The sequence below is a fragment of the Bactrocera oleae genome, chromosome 6 (assembly GCF_042242935.1).
Source record: "Bactrocera oleae isolate idBacOlea1 chromosome 6, idBacOlea1, whole genome shotgun sequence".
NCBI classification, from domain to species: domain Eukaryota; kingdom Metazoa; phylum Arthropoda; class Insecta; order Diptera; family Tephritidae; genus Bactrocera; species Bactrocera oleae.
The window spans coordinates 71,826,944-71,846,439 of record NC_091540.1 but is presented as its reverse complement, the minus strand read 5'-3'; the positions used below and the strand labels follow the sequence as shown (position 1 = coordinate 71,846,439).

Sequence of the window (19,496 nt, the reverse complement as noted above, 5' to 3'; positions counted from 1 at the left end):
TTTGTCGACATACTTTGCTATATATTCTTTGTATATGGTATTAAATTATATTAAAATTACAATAAAAATCGAATGTACTGCGCTTTTGGAAAGTCAACTTAGTATATTATTGTGTATAGTTATAAAACTTGATTTTTGCCTCCTCTGTCCCATCGGATCTTCATAGACACTGCTCACTTAAGTATGGACCACTTGAACTGTTCGCGCGCCGATTGCAAAACCTGTAAAGGTATGAGAGTTTATCACAAAATGTTATGCAATGTATACAAAATATTTGAAAATATTTACTGAGTATATGAGTAATATTAAGTATTTAAATACTCTTGTAGTAAGTAAAGAAAAGTAAAATTTGTTGAATTTGTTGCATTTATTTAATAATGGCGTAAAGTATGTAACAATATTAACAACAATAGAGAAGCACTTCTAAATTGCAATAAAATGTTTCCGCTTTAGCAGCTGTTTTCGGCATAAAGAAAAGGTAAAAAGTTGTGAATAAATTAATTTTAAAACTGAGGTAAAATATATTTATTTTCGTAAAACCGCTTCTTCTACAATACTGATGTGGAGAATGAGGCAAACATTAAAAAGCATACAAACACCAACCGAATTAAAAGTAAAATAATATACACTTTAACGTTTAGCATATTTTTATTTTTATATACTCTTGAATCAGCTAAAAAGTAATATATTAATGTGAGTACATTTACACCTGCTTTAAGGTTTTCTTATACATACACTGATATAAATGTATATACATATATATGCTTAAGCGCCTATTACTTAGGGTTTACTTGAATGTTTGGCATTCATTACGAGGCACTTACATTTGCAACAGACTACATACATACGTACACAACTGGTATTATTTAAAGAAAAAATTTGCTTAGCAAATATTTCAAATTGGGTCAATAGTTAATTTCGAGATTTTTCAAATACATTTAGGTAAACGACGAAAAGGGAAGGTTTGAAAATCTACGTAAGCGCAATTCGAGCTCTTTTTTTCTTTAGTAACAAGGTATACGATAAATGCGTCGTACTACCAAAATAGTCCATTGATTTTATTAGTTACCTGCGCGACGGTCTGCTCGGCGATCGGAATGTCATCGTTGCGCAAATCCACACGTTTAACCACTGACGATGGATCCGCGTCCAGGATAACTCTACGCCAAATAAAAAAACACAACATTTAAGCAAACTACAAATAGATGTACGATTTGAATACATACCCGCCGTCACAGATTTCGTCGAATGCCAGCATAATGATCTCTAGATTATCCAAAACCAAACGCTTTTCCACATTCTTCTTCAGAATTAAGCTTATCGAATCGTATAAGCAATTCAATACAGACAGTAGAATCAACTCATTCTCATAAGCACTGCCCATCACATAGAAAAATAAATCTACGTTACTTTTGTAGACGCAGGTAAGGCCATCCAACATGATAATTTCTGTATTGGATCGATGTGTTTTGCTGAATAGGTTCTTTTCGAAAGCCTTCTGCTCCTTCACTGTGGGCAACACATTCTTGTCGTAGTACTTGGCCAATATGCGATTGCCATCATTGTCCATGATGCACATGCCTTTGATTATGTTAAGTGTGGGCTCCTATTATTAGAAAACGTTTATTTATCACTTAAACTTTTCCATTTTTTAAAAAATTTACCATCATAAAACCTTCCATTGTAGTTTTGATTATTTTCGTCGGCAAAATGATATCTGACAGTTTACATTACACGTCAACCCCTGACAGGGTTGCACACATTTTTAAAAATTACCTCAAATATTGTTACAATCATATATTTGTATATTGTTTTTCTCTACTTGAAAAGTTTGGTAAAAGTGTTGTATATTTGTTTATCTATCGAAATAATTATTTCATAAAAATGCGTATAGAACATTACCTATTTATAAAAAACTTGCGATTGGTATCTTTGAATTAAATGTATTCAGCGCTACCTATTGGCCATCGTAGAAGCATACTGCGCTATCTGTTGGATAGTGATGTAATCATCCCCTTTGACAAAATTATTTGTTAGTATTTTCCAATTGTTGGCATCGCTGACATTTCCGTTCAAGTCATTAACGATAGTGAGTGACAGATAAATTTAAATTTTAAAGAAAAACTTCCAACTTTTTTTGTTTTCGATCAGGAAACCCGCATATATTTCCTATTACGCTATACAATTATATAAGCAATATATTTTTTTATTTGTAGCTAATTTTCTATAAATATTTAGATAAATACAGGTATATATATTTTATATGAAATGGATGTTATACAGAAAATAGATCAAGCGACATTCACTGAGACGCCCAAGGCCAAGCGTCGGTCAAAGGAGAAGTTGGCGAAGATTATTGAAGACGCTGTGGCCGGCAATGATGACCTTAGCAATGGAGGTGTCGGCAAAAAGGGAAATAAGATACATCTAAAACAAAAAGTGGTCCTGTTGTCGGAAGAGAACCAAAATCTAAGCAAAGCTATTAACGCAAAAAATGTCGAGATAACAGATTTGAAGCGATCAATCCAATCGCTTAATGAGGTTCTCAACTCGGTGCCTATCGATGAATTACGTTGTAATTCGTCCATAGCGAGTTCCAAATTATTAGAGTTAAGCAAGAAAAATCGATTGTTGCGAGCCGAATTGGAAACCACCAAGAACAAAGTTAACAAAAAAGAGTTGCAAATCCAAAAGCTGGAGCGAGACTTAAAGCTTCTCGAGGATAAGCTGCACAAAGGAACCACCGAAACGCCAAAGGTGTTTATAGACCTTCTTTGACTGCAAAAACTCACAAGCTTGTTTCTTTTAGGAGCCGTCGGATGAACTGCGCGTTAAGTTAAACTCTATTCAGCAGAAGCTTTTCGAGACACGCAATAAAAATACAGAGTTACAGAACCAATTGAAACTTGCACAAAAGTGTTTGCAGCAAGAAATCGGAGAGAGCTTTAACTTAGCTACAATGGCGTCACAGGCACAGAACTCTAATTGGCGTGGACGCGCTCAGCAAATCATACATCTACAGCAGAAAGTTCACGAATTAAAAGAACGCCTAGAAATCATAGACAGGCAGTACGCGGAGGGTAGTCCCATCACCTTTGTCACCGATGACGTCACACATGGGAATTTGACGGGGTCACAGACAGCAAAGAGCGGTGCACGTTCGGCGGTTGGTCACGCGGAACCAAACGTTGCGCCAAATATAAGCGCCACCTCTTTCGATCGCTACAACACAGTCGTGCGAAAAACCGAGATATTGCATCGAGCCAAAGTGGAGGGTCTAGAGAAAGAGATCGCTTCACTTAAGGCACAACTAGAAGAGCAACGAGGCAAGGTGTTGGCACTCAAAGTGCGGAACAAAACCCTCAATGACGAAGTCTTGAAGTTCAAAGTAAAAGCGAGTTCTCTGGAAGAACAAACCGATTATAACGGCTTGAATCTGGCGAATATGAACGAGAAAATGAATGTGCAACGCTACCACTATGAAAGCCGTTTGGAAGAGATGGCGAGACAACTAAACGACCTGAAGCGCATACATAAGGACGGCGCCTTTCGTGAAGAGGAATTGAGACTGAAATTGGAAAACATGGAAAATTTGATTCAAAGCAAAGAAACTCACATCGAGGACTTGAATCAGACAATAACGCGTTTGGAAACTGATCTGAAAGCCTTGTCAGGTGGTTTTCTGTTCTCATGTCGGGAACTACGCAAGGTGAACAAATGCAATGTGTCGTGAGTTCCGCTATAATTGATGTTACCTTCTTACAGGAAGAATTCATAACTATACTAGACTCCTTGGAAGCCGAGAAGAATGAACTGCTTAAACATAATAAAACACTCGTTGAACGCAGCGAGCAGGATCGTTTAAAGAACGACGCATTGCATGAACAGCTGGCCAAACAGAAGGTGCGTCTTTCACGCATGGAAGCGCGTATACGTGAGCTGGAGAAGGAGCTTGAACTACAATCCGAACGGAAAAAGCGCTCGCAACGCATTGCGGACTATGTGAGCAGTGTGAATTCAACCGCTTCTATGGGCACGTTCGTTTTTGAGAATACCTCGCAGAATAATTTGTCGCAAAGGGCGATCGATGAATTCACACCGGCGCAGGTGTACCAAATGAAGCATGAGTAAGCAAATAGTCTAAAATTGATTGTGATTACTGAATAAAACTCTTCTCCATCCCTCTATGATTAGGCTCGAATATGCTCAGGAAAAGTTAGCATACATGAGTGAGAAGGTGGCGCATCTGCAGGCGGAAAAGGAAAATGACGCGCGGACTTTTGCAGAGATTATCAGCAGCTCCAAAGGTGTTGTGCTCGATACAATATTGGGTAATCGTAGTAATGCTTCGTTGTCCGTAGAGATTAGCACTGGCACTTCAGTGTAGCTTCCAGCAAGTAAGGAGTATAAAAATATCGATTTGGCTTTAATGGAGTTAGTTTATGCAAAAATCTCTTACCAAAACTCCGACTTGATTTGCTGTTCGTTGCAGTGATTACCGTTTTTTATGCAAATATTCGCAATGCTTTCTTAGAATATATTCACATTCAAATTACTAGTAAAGACTGCATTTGAATAAATAAAACAATTATTTCAAGTTTTATTGAACTTATTTTTATTTATGTTTTATTGCTATTTCAATTATTTGTATTCACCCTACGATTGGAAAATTTACTATTATTTATTCGATATTGTTTCGATCTTCGTTTTCGAAGTTTTATATGATTTAACTCAGTTACATTTAATGTTACATATATGAATTTACCAAGTGTAACGTGTGTGATCTTTAGTTGAATACTTTTCGTAGTTTTTGGAAAGTGAAAATCTCACTGTTTGAAAATATTTAGTGTAGTATTTAATAGTTCGTTTTTGCGTTATGCTTTTACCATACTTTTAGGATGTACGGTTTGTTTATTCTTTGATAGTTTATTGTATATATTTTTTTTAGAAAGACTAAGACGAGACTAAACGATTTTGTAAACTGTTTTTGCTATTACTTGACTTAAAAAATACTGTCGTGTTTTTTATTAATTTATATATTTAACAATCGTTTCGAAACTATGAGGTTTGAAGATTAAAGAAAATAATTTTATACATATCTTCAGTAGATATTTACAAACACTTGTTTATAACTTTCGATTTATATGACAAACAACGTATTTGAATTTCGGTATTGAAAAAGAATTTTTTGAAATGTAAAGTAATTTAATATGGGGCCAGGTTAAAAAAAAAATGTATGATTTAAAAAATTTAGCTGTATTTTATTTAATAATGCGAAATAAAAAATATACAAAAATACACACATTTTTAATCAAAATGAAAAGTATTCGAATAAATTACGCCAAAACTAAATTCAACATTTTATGCTTTTTGAATATTTCCAAAATATGTTGCGCTAATATAGTCGATAGTCCTGTATTTTATGTATTTCATGAAATTACGATCACTATTATTTACTAATTATGCGAGTATATTTATGTACGTATTCAAGCAATGATTAATGCATACGAGTATATGTATGTATGTATTTATGTATGAATGACTACGTGTAGTTAAGCAATATTTAAGGTTGCTGCAAATAAAAGGCACTTTAGGGATTTAATTAATAGTAATCATATCCTTTCAATGTTTTTTTTTTGTTTTTGTTGTAAGAATTAGTCCTATCTATCATAAATTAGTACCGTATACGCTTTCGATGCTATCAAAATTGTCTAATGATTTATTAAGTTTTTATTAAAAACACAGGAATAGCTAGGTAAATCTGTAAATACTCAGTCCAATGGGCTTCACTAGAGGCATCACATGATAACCGGTTAATTATTCGATAATCGTTATTGTTTTCGAGTATAAAAAGCAGTTGGTTGATATTCTATTCAAATTGTTTCGCGCCACATTTCATTTATTGGGCAAAATTTAGTTGAAATCTATAGAATTATATAATTATATATGTATGTATACATATTTATTGGCTATCCTAAGTGTTAAGAGTATCGAGTCAGTAATGCAAATGCGTACGAATATCATTCATTTAAATGCTTTTATCTGTTTTACAGCTATATGCTCCTAATTTCCGGCACATACGAGTTATATTTCTTATTTTTTATAAATATTTAATTTTTGTAATTTTCGAAAATCGTTAACAAAACACATACACTTCTTGAATTTATAAAATTGATTGTTTCTACACAATGATCATTATTTAAAACCTCTCTTAAATGACAAAAACATCCTGAACATTATTGAAGCAGAAATAATATTGAAATTAATATATAAATCATAAAATTATAATAAAAGAACGGAGTTCGTGTTTCTAACGGCAGTGTTCAAGTTCCGAAGTCTGGGTCAAGCCTGCGACCAAATCGGAAGTGCTAAATGTTGTTGCTCCATATGGAATTGTGCTCGAAAGTTTTGATTTCAAATCTTAAATCTTCTCTTATCCGAAATTTTAAAGCCGTATATACATCGCAAGCAATTGCACTTCATTGCAAAATATGAAAAGGACGAAAATTTCACATTCATTTTCAAATTTAGAACTTTTTATTTTAGGCAACTGAAAGCTAGTAAAAAAATTTTTCAAACCACAGATTTTTCATGCTTTATGTAAAATAACTTTTTAAGCCCACTCTTAAATACCTATATACTTATGTATATGTGCTTTATTTCATTATTATTTTCAGACTTTCAGTACTATTTTTTATATACTAATATTAACCTTGTATCACAATGAATACAGTGCGCTAAAAATATAAACATACAGGATTTACTTTCAGAAATGATGTTTAAAAAATAGCGTTCATATAATGTTATTAAAAATTATACAATAATGTGAAAAAAATTACTTATATAATATATAAAAATATAAAAAAAATTATAAATTTTTATTCATTTAGTTTGCTTTTTTTTTATTAAAAAGTAATACTTTGAGCAAAAATGGTAATTGAAAGAAAACCCAGACAAAGAGACATGTCTACGAATTGTGAAAAATATGTATTATCAAATAAATATAGCACACTGTATTAATTGTGGCGGAAACACCAAAATAAGAGATTAAGATTTAAGAATTTTCCTGCATTTACAAAACTATAAAACTACCATGCGAGTATAACTAACAATAAATTTGTTGGCAGAAACGGTTGCAAGCGTTTTTGCAAATCAGAAAGTCAAGTAAACCCAAAAAATATAATTTTTATGAACTCGTCGCGTTGTAAAAACTCGTCACTAATCCTCTTAGATTGCTTAAATTCAACCATAAGCATATGAAGGGCTCGTAATCGTAATAGTAATTTCGTTTTTGCATTCGGTTTGTGATTTTTATTGAAAGATTTTTTTTATTTCTTTACTAATTAAATTTAATTACATTGTATGCCAGTGTTTATTGTATTTTGTTTGTGTATATACGTACTATATAAATTTTATATAATATATGTATGTATGTATATTTATAATATATGTAAACGTATATATCTAAGTTGTGATATAACAAACATTATCATCTGCAAATTCCTTTCAATTCAAGTTGGTTGTGTTATTGGTTTTTTTTTTAAATAAAAGTGTTTAGTTTAGTTTATGTTTTTTGCTTTTCTTAATCATTTTGTTTGTTTTTAACAACAATAATTGCGTAGTTGCGACGCTTTGCATTTTCATTTATCCTACTACTCTCACATCAATCGTCTTGCTTTAACTCCCGTTTGGAGCATTTAATTAATTATTGAATAAGTTCAGCCGAATGCATCCTAGGGACCAACACAATGCACTTTCGCTGTTAGAAAGTAGAGCAATCCTAATTGTACACCATAATACATACATACGCACACACATGTATGTACGAGTATATATGTATGTATTGGGTGTAAGAGAAATTCGTTTGGCGATATAGATATCGAATGTAAATCAAAAGACGTGATTGAAATAATAATAGAAATCAGTCTCGACTTGTGGCTGATTGCTTGGCTTTTGTGGATTAGTGGATTTCATGTCCCTAGGGCTGTGTGGCTCACGATAATGATTGTGGTGGTGGTGATTGTGGCTGTGATAGTTATCATCATCGAAATGCTTTAAATGATCTGCATCATAATCATTATTGCTATCAGCTATAAATATGTTAATGAAGAATATTAAGACGACTACCAAATAAAGGATACAAATTAGTATTACAACAAATTGATGATGACAACAACAATAATATAACATTCCCTATTATATAACGGCTTGTTCCACATAGTTGGCGGGCAGCATTCCGGTCTTGCCAGTACGTTCAACGCGTCCGGTCATCCAACCGGAATCGGCTGACTCCACCTCAAAGATAACGTCGCCCTCGCGGAAGCTCACTTCATCGGTGTCTTGGGCCTCATAGTCGTACAGTGCACGATAGACACGCTGGCAAAGGAAAATATAAAAAAAAATATTATTTAGTTGCAAAAAAATGCTATATTTTTCAGTATATAATGAAAATATTATAGGTTATTTCTAGCAGACTTTTGATACAGCCTGTTTAAGAAAAAAATCGGTTTAATAAAGAAGTATTCAATAGATCCCTCAAGAACGATTTGACAATTTTCGTTAAAACTTAAAATTCGAGAGTGCTATTTTACTATGTTTGGAAGCAACTTTTATCTATATAATTTGCTAGAGCTACGTGGGGTTATTTGCTCACCTAAAATTGCAAGCAAAAGCTTTTAGAATTTAAATTAGATTTGCTAATTAGATCAATGTTTCCTTGGTAAGCGTGGTAGATAGTTAAAAAAAAAATTTATTAATTAACAAGATTCAACTTTATTCAGATTTGAAAATGAGTTATCGAAATTAGTTTAAAACTTCCTAATTGCAAAATGGGGGATAAATTAAAGAATCGCATAGTTTTAAAAACTCACTCTCTCTAGGAAAAAATATGAATGCGTATTTCTTAGTCGAACAGGTATAAATTCCACTACGGAGGAAGCTTTATTTAGAACACTAAATCACATAAGTGATTGATTTAAAAAATAATAAATAAAATATTTTCTTTCTTAACTAATATTTACAAAATACCCTCAACGAATGCAAATATCTGAATTTACTAGTAAGGTTTTTAGAACTCAATGACTTGACTCAAATCGATTCAATCGAATTCGTTATAAACTTACCAGATTTGACTTCGATTGTTGTTGTTGCATCATTTGTTGATAATACTGTTGTTGTTGTTGTTGCTGCTGCTGCTGAAGCGCCCTTTGTTGCTGCTGCTGTTGATGTAATAGTTGCTGTTGCTGTTGTTGTTGTTGCTGATGCAATTGGTGATGCGATGCCGTTTCACCGGCCAAGGAGCTATAAATGCCGTTAGCAGGGTCAATATCAGCTATGGAGCCGATGCGCTTCGGATAGGCATTGTTCACTATAGCGCAAAGAAATAAAAATAGTTAAAACAACATTGCACTGCATAAAATGTCTTAAGAATGTTACTAGGCGACAACGTAAAGAACACAAGAAGCGCGCGTAGCGATAAACGGGACTCATGTTTAGGAATGACTATGAAATAATTTGCTTAGGGCAGACGATAAACCCACAAAATATGCGAAATGTTTCAAATTCCCCTTTACAGTTTACAATATACTACACTAGTACGCACGTACAATTACCGTTATTATTTACAACCAAACCGGGCGTATACTTTACATATTTAGTTCAATTCAAATGATTAGCTACGGCGGGCACTAGCCTACACTCACCCGAACCGCGGCTGTCCGAGCTGTAAATGAGCGTTGTACTGGGTCGGCCGGTGTTGGGCATGGGGCGTGGCCCATCGGTCAACGGATCGTAGTCGGCAATCTTTCCAATACTGTTCACCGTCCCGGCTGTTGCACTGCCGTTATTCACCAGGCCGCTGTTGCCGACACTTGGGTGACTGTGATTGCTGTTGCTGCCGCCAATGGCTGCGCCGGTGCTGACGGCGCCGTTACTGTTATGATGCGTTAGCCCGCCTGCTGCACCGCCCAACGATGTGCTTGACGAGAAGTGGCTGTTGTAGTTGTTACTGGCGTAGATTTGCTGGGTAGCCTGCGTACCACCGCTGTGCCCAGTACCGGTGATTGCACCGTTGTTGGCATTAGCGGCGCTGACCGCGTTGCTGTTGTTGTGATACGAGGCGGTCTTCTGTGGTTGCTGCTGTTGTTGTTGTTGATAACTCAAGTGGTTATTGTTGCTATTGCTGTTGCTGTTGCTGTTGGCCGAGCCGGCGCTCGTGTAGTTGTCATACTGGTCATAGGCGTTGCTGTTGGTCCCGCTGCCGAAGCCGCCCCCGCCGCTGCCGGCGCTGGCCACATTCTCGTTGAGATGAGCGACTTGTGCGCCTCCAGTTGGGTGATGGGAGTTGTGCAGAATTGCCGAGCGCAATTGATTGTACGTGTTCGACGATTGTTGTTGTTGTTGTTGCTGCGGCTGGATTGGGTGATTTGCTGCCGCTGTTGGATACAAATGTGATGTTTGTTTAATGGGTTGTTGCTGTTGCAGCATTTGTTGTTGTTGTTGCTGTTGGTGGTGGTGGTGTTGTTGTTGCTGCTGTTGCAACAATTGCTGTTGTTGCTGGTGATATTGTTGGCGTAGCGCCTGTGGCTGTTGGTAATGTTGGTATTGTTCGTGTTGTTGGCCATGTTGTGGGTGTTGTAGGTGGTGTGGATGGTGTTGGTAGTGTTGTTGTGATGCCTGCTGTTGTGCCTGATAATTTTGATGTTGTTGCTGTGCTGGCGGCGCCTGATAGTGTGGATGTGTGTGCTGCTTGTGCAGCTGTGCTTGCTGTTGTTGTTGCTGTTGCTGTTGTGATTGAAGTGTTTGCTGTCTGTGATTATGACTTTGAGTGTGCTGCTGCTGCAGCGTCTGCTGTTGTTGTTGGCTATTGTAAATGTGTGTATTGCCGGTAGCAGCTGCCTGACTGCTGGACACTATGGCGGCCGTGTTGTGGGGCTGGTGTTGTATCGGTGGCGGTGGCAGTGTTGCGGCGGCCGCTGCAGCTGCTGCTGTTGGTGGTGTGGGAGCATATTGTGAGAACTGTTCGGCAGCCAATGTTTCAGAGAAATACTCCGTTTCCTCTGAGTTTTATTTAAGCGCAGAGTCATGCATTTTTTCACAGAATTTTCAATTCGTTTTTGTTTTTGGATGCGGTTTTCAAATGCGATTTGCAATTAGTGTGATGATGAAGGTGCACAAGGTGGGTGATTTGTGTTCAAGTGCCGTCAATGAAGGGTTAATTGTTGTCACACAGGCAGTGATGATTGCACGAGTGTGCGTGTGTATGTATGTACAGTGTTCGCAATGTCATTTGGCGTATTAAGTTGTTTGTGTATTTTGAATGTTTTTTTTTCATTTAAGCCACCACAAAATGAAAACGTAAACAGACAACACATGCACGATGTCACAGATGTAAAAATGAAACAAAAAAAAAGCAAATAAAAATGAACAAGTGTTTCGTAACTGTATAACATTGCAATTTGTGTCTGGCGCTCATATAAAAATGTATGTACATAAGTGTATTGTTGCGTTGTATGAGCTTTGATACTCTAAATGCAGTGAGTACAATATTACAGGCTCTAGGAACCACAAGATTCTTCAAATGTAACAAAAAATTACTTTTCGAATATTCTATTTGCTTTGCTATGCTAATTAGATGCTAATCATTTTATATATAAAAAAAAAATAATTAAATGAACCATTATAATATTACTTCAGAAATACCGTGTATGAAATTAATCTTATAACTAAAAACTCTCTTTCCTCCATTATTTTAGTCATAGTATTACCATATTTGACAAGCTAATGAATTACATTGTGATACAAACTAAAAATTATATGTATATTATATATTAATAGTATTTATGTATACCGGAGAGAGCCATAACCATTTTATGGAATGTAATTCAAACCATAATTTGGATCACCCAGCGATCACATATCAAATCAGATTAGCTCTAGTCTACTTTTCAGTCGATACTGTTCGATTCTAAACACAATGCGGTTGTTAGATATGTATGGAATAATTAATGAAATAGCTTAATTTTGTACATTAACGAGAATAAGGCGAGCAAATATGAATGAATCAGCTTGAGGCGCAAAGCCGCGTGCACACTTTTCATAATTGTAAATAAATATATAACACATTGCTTTTTATTGGCAAATGGTCACAAGCATCACATACCTCGGACATCGGCGATCTCAGCGGCTTCGCGCTGCTTCTCCATAGCTGCCTTCTTCTCCAAATCGCCATGATACGCAATGTTCGAAATGATTTTTGTATTCTGCTTAATTCGTAATGTTTCGGGATCGTCGGCGACCTGTTCGAAGCATATGTAAATATGTATGCGCAAATATTATTTGTAAATAAATAAAATTATTAATTAATTTTGAATGATATACATATGTACAAACAATTAATTGGAATTTTTGACATTGAATTTCACACAATGCCCATTTGGGCAAACAAGAAATTTTGATAATTTATTGCACTTGCTTATGGAACTATGCGTAATATGCTACCGCTTGGTACATCTTAAGAATTATTTTTGTTTTTTGCCAAAAAATCCATTTTAAAATTAGTGTTGTGTTGCTTCCACCGCATTTTTTCGCTAAATTTCACTGACCTGTGTAAATTTGCCTTTCGATTTTTCAAAGTCTTCGTGATACTTCACATTTGACTGGATTTTTGTGTTTTCTGCTATTCGCTTGAGTTCGGGTGTGTCCGCAATAACGGTTGCTTTGGCCTTTGGAATGTGCCTACAATTAAAGTCATATTTAATTAAAGACAGAGAAAACATTATTGAGGAAAAATATAGAAATCTGCAACCATTGTAAACCTTATCTTATATAATGGATATAAGTTTGATATGTGGCTAGGTTGAGTGAATTGAAGCCACGAGTAGAGACAGAAGTTCGCGAGGACTCACTGGTACTACAAGAGTTTTAAAATATCAAGAAAATGTACGGGTCAGGTGAATAAAATAGGTCCTCGACTGGTCACATGTCTTAAATGTGCCCAGAATATCTTTGAATTGCCGACTTCACAAAAATATATAATATTGTATAATAACATACATTATTGTAGCGTAGGGCTTAAAAGCTCTACCATTTTTTCACATTTCTGGTATTCTAATACCTAAAAGAAGCATTAAAAACTACTGTATCAACAAGTCTTTTTAGCTCAGACCATCCTCCAATGAACTTATCTGTTTATGGACAAGAAACAAAAAAAAGTAGAATCAAACACTTTTTAATATTTTAAACCTAATATCTGGGAATATTATATATATATAATATATTTATGTACATAAATTAATGTAAATCAGAACTTTGCTCTTCACTGTATGATTAAATATTTGTATGTACATATGTATGTATATGAAATACAAATTCACCGCTAACAAGTGTTTACATAACCAGTTCCACCGGACAATTAAGAATTAATGAAATCTTATCTAGGCGATAATAAATAAAAGAAAAACAACACAATTAATAAACTGGGTAAACAAGGGCTACTCCAACACATACAAACCCACACATACGGACACAAAACCACCAACTTTCGCATAACACAGCGCGAAGCAATTAATGCAACTTGTCGTGTGTCACCCTCAACCGAATCGATGGATCGTAAAATTTTGTAATAAACAATACAAAAACAACAAAAAACTGCATTGCTGACGTTTAGCCGTCTATCAGCGAGAGCAGATGGGAAAGGGAAGAGAGGAAAGCATAAAAAGTGATCATTCTGCGGTAAGCACGATACGAACGCCATATGAGCCGTTACGAAAACGACAACAATAAAGTGGTGGTTAACCCATTATGGCGATAATTGGTGGTGGCAATGAGCTGTTAACGATGTTGACACTTTCGGCAAATAATTGAAAACTTTTTGCATTTCTCTCTGCTTGCTTCATTCATAAAACAAAAACTGATAAGATATTGAGTGCAATTGACTTTTATCTAACACCTTTTATCTAGAATGGTTATCTACATTTGTATGCACGTCCCCAAAATTGTTTACTGCCGAAAAGTATCCATCTCATTATATGATACTTTTATGGATTAACGGATGTGTATTTAACCAAACTTGAAGAGAGAGTTTTGATTGAGAGCAGTCCTAAAAGTAATCTCCATGTTCCTTGACAATCAATCTTTTTTTAAAATGGCTATAGATCCAACGTCGCTGTTAACGGTGAGCGACGCAAGCAAATTGTTCGCGACTTTTAGGCACCACTCCAAAGTAAATGGCTTATGCTGAATTTCCAGCTACGCCTAAGCAGTGGAAAACTAACATTCGACGCAATATAGGCGTGATAAGGCCATAAGCCGCAAATTCTGTTCAAACACTTAAGGCTTTTTCTAAGTTATAGCTAAGAAAGAAACAACACCCTTTACTACTTACTAATGACTAGACATAAATTCCTGCAAAAGACGAACCCTCCGTAAAAGACACAGAAGTCTGCCACGCTTTGTTGAGGCCATCGTTTTCTACGTAAACAAACTTTGTTTTATTACGAAATGCCTCAATTGCTCTTTCGGATGACCGCGTTGCAAAGAAATGTGCGGCATAAGTCCTCGTAGCACTGCCACAACGAATAGTCTTATGCTCGTTACACTTGCGGCTTCCTTACTTGTTAATGGGCTAAATGCTTTAAAAGCAATTAAAGGAAAATCGATATGTCGCACACTGCCACAACCGTGTGTGTGTGTGTGTGTGTGTGTGTGTGTGAGCATTTCAAAGTGCATTGTTCGCGGCTGTTGTCTGTGGCGTTGCGTATTTCCTTTGGTCCTTCGCTTAATGTGACCAGAAAACAACTTCAAAATGCAATACGGTTCAATGAACTCCATTCGAAACGACACGATAAAACGGGTGGTGGAAGGAGAAACCCCCAAAGACAATAATGCAAGTAATTCCAATTCGATTTTCATTCATGAGGTGAGCGGCGGAGGGAGTTGAAAGACCGATAGGGTGGCGAAGTCAATGATAAATTCGTAATCGAAAGCGCATAATTGTAAATAAAACGATTGAAGTTGGCGTGTATCGAAGGGCTGCCATCAACAAGTCATTGTGCAAGTTACCCCTCATAGACAACACTCAATCATATGTGCCCATCAGCCCACCAGTAGGCTAACACTTATCGATAATGGTGCACGAAAGTAGTGCGCTGCTTGGGCAGCAAATCGGTGACAACGAGCGCCAAAACATACTGACAAAACACAAAAACAAAGTAAACAAACACACAAACTCAACACGAGAGCAAAATCTGGTGCTTTGGCACAGTGGCACAAGGCCGTTTGATGACCAACCCATCAAACACGCAAGCACACACACACTCATAAAAACAACAAAAGCAATCGCTGCTGGTAACTTTTGAACTCGATACTCGTATGCGTGGCAAGAAGGCAGGAGGCCAGCGTTTGGCACATGAAAGCCGGCAAACGCAACAGTGGTGACAGCAGCCAAACGATGTGAGATCCAGTCGAGGCGAAAACAAGACGAAGCAGAGCCAGCAAAGCGCGGCGGTAATCCGATGTGCCAATGTGTACACAAATAAGCCATGCATGCGCCAGTTTCTAGCCCACAAATCACAAAAGCTACTTAGCACCCCACCACTACTCGGACCTAAACGAGCCCCTGCTACAGCCCCACCTCACCAGTGCTGCTTTTGTAGCGCGCTGTCACTCGCGGTGAAGACGCGCAGCTGTTGCCATAGGTCAACGTATCGTTGATGATTTAAGTGCTAACGGCAGCGGCGAAGCGGAAAAGGAAAACGAAACAATAACAACAATGACAAGCCGTACATTCGAGCGCTCAATAAAAAGGCAGAATGCATGATTTTATTTTTGTTGCTGCGTTGCATGTCCAATCGCGTATTCCCTGCTGTGTCGGCATTGTAAAAATAAGCAGATTATTAAGCGAGAGGATGCGTGTACATTCGTGTGTGTGTGTGTTAGAGAGATAGCAAGGATTTAATTCGGCGGTTTTATGGGTTTTACCTAAATCGGCTTCGTAATAATTAATTGCCATAAAAACTAAAGAATTCGAAATATTTGCCATTAATAGCTTTTAGTTCAAAATTTATCGCCTCATCTATTATTTATTTGTAAGTTGTGTAGATAGATAGTTTATATAGTCGTATATATTTGTTCAAAATCCAATTACGAATATATACAGTGGTGGCCATATAATTAGTACGATGTATTGAGGATACAAAATCAATGTTTCAACGATTGCATTTTAGCATAAATTTTAATACGATCTGTGGAATATTATATATACATATATTGGGAAGCCATAATTTTGGTGGCAACAGTAACTTATATGTAGCTCTATGGATGCTTATATAAGCTGTCTTCACTGTCAAGCTTTAGAGAGCAGGGAAACGAACAAACAATGACATTTGTTCAAACAGCCTGCAAGCACTTACGATGCAACCTTGCTTTAACATCTATTATCATCTGACGCATGTACAATTTCGTTGAGGTTCGCTCTTTGATGGAAAATTCTTCTTTCCACACTAAGTGACATTTTGTCAGCCCTCGGCAACAGCAGGGTCAATAGTTAAACTGGTCTAAAATCTAATTTTTAATTTGTTTTCTTTAAAATTTCCTGTAAAATATTAAATACTTTAGTGTTTTTCTCTCAGCTCAATTAACAAAAAAAAGTTTTACAGTGAGCATTTCTCATGCAATGAATGAGTACCTAGTGTGACGAACCACAAGTGGACGGACAGACGTACATATTTGACCGCCAATTGAGTACACGCTGTGTCAGCTCATAATCAATTAGCACTGCAGCCACTGCTGACCATTTGGGCTGTGGGCAAGGAAACAAACACGCCCAACAAAATTGCACTCAGCATAAAAGCTCGCCACAACTGGCAGCAATGTCGTTATTGAAACAGTTATGTTTATAAACACACTTCCATGCATATGTATTTGTGTGTGAGTGCGTGTGTGCGCAAAACTGCACTTACTTTCGGTGTAATTGGCGGTTGATTTTCCAATGCGCAATTCATCCACAATATCTGAGATCATAACCTCACAGTAGATGTGTTCGCATGCACTCTAAATATGGCAGTGATGAATGGACGACACTCCTCGCGCTAGCAATGCCGTTCCACCACTCGAAGTGGCGTCGACGTCGACGGCGATTGTGGCGTCATCAGTCGGGCGCTGGCGCAGCAGCTGTGAAAGTCGACTGCACACAAGGTGAGGCGGAACACACGCGCACAGCAGTGTTGCCAGAGTGTTTTGTTATGTCGGCGCACTCAATACAAATTTGTTGCACAAATAAGTGTCGGCAGCAACATAAAAAATTTAACAATTTAGGTAATTGAAACGATTTTTTTTTTGTTTTTCCAAATTTGTATTTGCTCAACTGCGAATTTATTTTTTTCTTTGCGGTGGCGCTGCCGATGTGTGTCACTGGATGAGATCACTTCGGTTGGTAGGAAAAGGTCTGGGGAAGGGCAATGAAAGTAAAAGCGTTACCATCACCAATACTCATTTGTAGGTGAGTACACATGTTTGTATCAAATGGGTAACGGCGAAGAGCAGCAGGCCGAATGCACCTTTGCAAATAATGTATAATTTTTTTTGTTTTTCGATTTGGAGGCTACGTGTGCAACCACGTGATATGTGGATTTGGATGAATTTCAAATTTTTTAGCCGGTTGCTTTGCAGCCTCGTTGTCTGTTCGGTTGCGTTGCCGCTTGCATTTTGTGCCACTTTCAATTTTTTATTATTAATGGTTGGTCGCCAATATGGATTATGGAGGAGAGACTTGTGCCAAGTTCCGTGTCATTCGTCACCGTTTTTTATCCACATTTGGGTTAATGCTTATGCGGGGTTCTTATGAAAAAGTGGTTTCGCAAATATTTGAGTGACTGCGTTTTTCCGTTTCCATGAGTTAAGTGAAAGTATGCAGTTATCTAATTTCGTTGCATTCAATATGAATTTCATAAATCGTTTTTGGTAAAAGAAATCTAGGTCTAAAATAATTTATAGATATTACATTTCTTTAGCGAAGAATTATGATTCGATAGATATCGACATTCCGTATATAGTTTTAATAAAAAACTGAACTTTCTAACAGAATCTAATATAAATAGTGAGAACCAAATAGTAAAAGCTACAGAAAACGAATTTAGACAGCTTTTTCGAATATAGCCATTTCGAGTATGGCTTTTTAATTATATAAATTTAATAAAAGTTGCGTCAGCCTTAAACAAATTTAGTGAGGGTGCTTTTTAAGTATTTTTATTTAATTATCGTAATATGTGCCTAAATTTGGATCTACGGCGATGAAAAGCACTATTCTTGCAGCCAAGGATCGAAAAGCAATAATTATGGAATTGGTTGAAGTCTTATCGCAGTCAATAAAATAAATAGTGAACATTTCTGAATATCTGAATTGCTCGTAAGGACTTTTAAGTACCGGGATGTGTCTATCTGAGAGTGGTCGAACACACTCCTCTCATATATCGGATCTGAATGACAATTATATCAGCGACTAAGGATTAACAAAGGCTTTATTTATAGAGAAATACTATAAAAGTGAAGTAATAATAGCCTAGTCCCTTTTATTATTAAAGTTCGTTTATTATTAAATCCGGGAAGCCCATTAAGCTGCATCAGGTCTTCTCTAACCTTACTTTGTACTTTAGACAGAGTTCTGAGGCTGATATGAGATAAGCAGTCACACCATTTCATATAGATAAAACTCTTGCGCATTTTTGACACAATTTTTGGAATGAAAATGAATGTAAATTTTAATATTTGTTCCCTCCGATATCCCCACCGTATGAGATAGTTTCCAAATTAAGTAAAAGTGTACCCAGCAATCATATTGAATGCATTTCAAGTCCTAATAATGTATATTTTTAATCACAGCAAACTTTCTCCGACAACACAACCATCCATGGCAAATAGTAGATAATTATGAGGCAAGTGGTGAGGGAAATTGTAACGGCATTCGCAGTTCATTGTGCCAGTGAAGAGTGAACATTGAACAGTGAAGGGTTTAAATGCTTTTAATTTGTTGCAGGATTAACGGAGCATTTAGCAACAATTAAAATACCGCCAACGGGCATATTGGGTCAACCTACTAAAATAATGGGGAGGCAACGGTGAGCGATGACAGTTGGTTGGGTAAAACTATGCCACAATTGGAAAGGAAGCATACTTGCAATAAAATTGTTTCGAACTCGATGCTTTCAACCGAACTAACTATGATAGGCACATTGTTGTTGCTGTTATTGTTGATGTTGCTGCCATTGTTGTTACACTAGTATTGCAGAGGGTATGCTATAATGAAAACAACTACAACAATTACTTAGTTTAGTCATTCTGCTCTCGATAAATCGCTGAAAGGAAAAGTGGGCTGCCCGAACCAAAAGGAGTAGTAAAAATGCAAGCAAAAAGAAAATAGTAATAAAATATCAAATAACAAACCGCCGGTGACACAACCAACCCAACATAAGACACTCCACTCCGATATTAAAGAAAAGCAA

At 36.5% G+C, this 19,496-nt stretch overlaps 3 protein-coding genes across 9 annotated transcripts in view; 1 reads left to right on the top strand and 2 right to left on the bottom strand.

The window, feature by feature from the left end:
- On the bottom strand, positions 1-1,812 carry zetaCOP (COPI coat complex subunit zeta). Its single transcript, XM_014244588.3, has 4 exons — positions 1,665-1,812; positions 1,227-1,606; positions 1,070-1,160; positions 1-221 (listed from the first exon to the last, which is right to left on the bottom strand). Exons 1-4 carry the CDS (start codon positions 1,680-1,682, stop codon positions 174-176), a joined length of 537 nt encoding a protein of 178 aa, XP_014100063.1. The 5' UTR covers positions 1,683-1,812; the 3' UTR covers positions 1-173.
- Positions 1,813-2,125: 313 nt separating this feature from the next.
- Positions 2,126-4,603, top strand: LOC106624816 (coiled-coil domain-containing protein 13). Its single transcript, XM_014244587.3, has 4 exons — positions 2,126-2,757; positions 2,810-3,709; positions 3,766-4,127; positions 4,195-4,603. The coding sequence occupies exons 1-4, from the start codon at positions 2,269-2,271 to the stop codon at positions 4,385-4,387; spliced, it is 1,944 nt and encodes a 647-aa protein (XP_014100062.3). The 5' UTR covers positions 2,126-2,268; the 3' UTR covers positions 4,388-4,603.
- A 3,345-nt stretch (positions 4,604-7,948) lies between these two features.
- The window catches only part of Lasp (LIM and SH3 domain protein Lasp), a 47,874-nt gene continuing 36,326 nt past the window's right edge, over positions 7,949-19,496 (bottom strand). For 2 of the 7 annotated variants that reach the window (XM_036364394.2, XM_036364395.2), the window contains 5 exons: positions 12,603-12,735; positions 12,161-12,296; positions 9,702-11,057; positions 9,123-9,367; positions 8,132-8,376 (listed from right to left, as the gene is read on the bottom strand). In XM_036364394.2, coding sequence (XP_036220287.2) covers positions 8,197-8,376; positions 9,123-9,367; positions 9,702-11,057; positions 12,161-12,296; positions 12,603-12,735 — 2,050 coding nt within the window. In that variant the 3' untranslated portion in view covers positions 8,132-8,196. Of the gene's footprint in view, positions 8,091-8,131; positions 8,377-9,122; positions 9,368-9,701; positions 11,058-12,160; positions 12,297-12,602; positions 12,736-19,496 lie in introns of those variants that run through there. The other 5 variants (XM_070112174.1, XM_036364396.2, XM_070112175.1 and 2 more) reach the window with 5 other exon arrangements.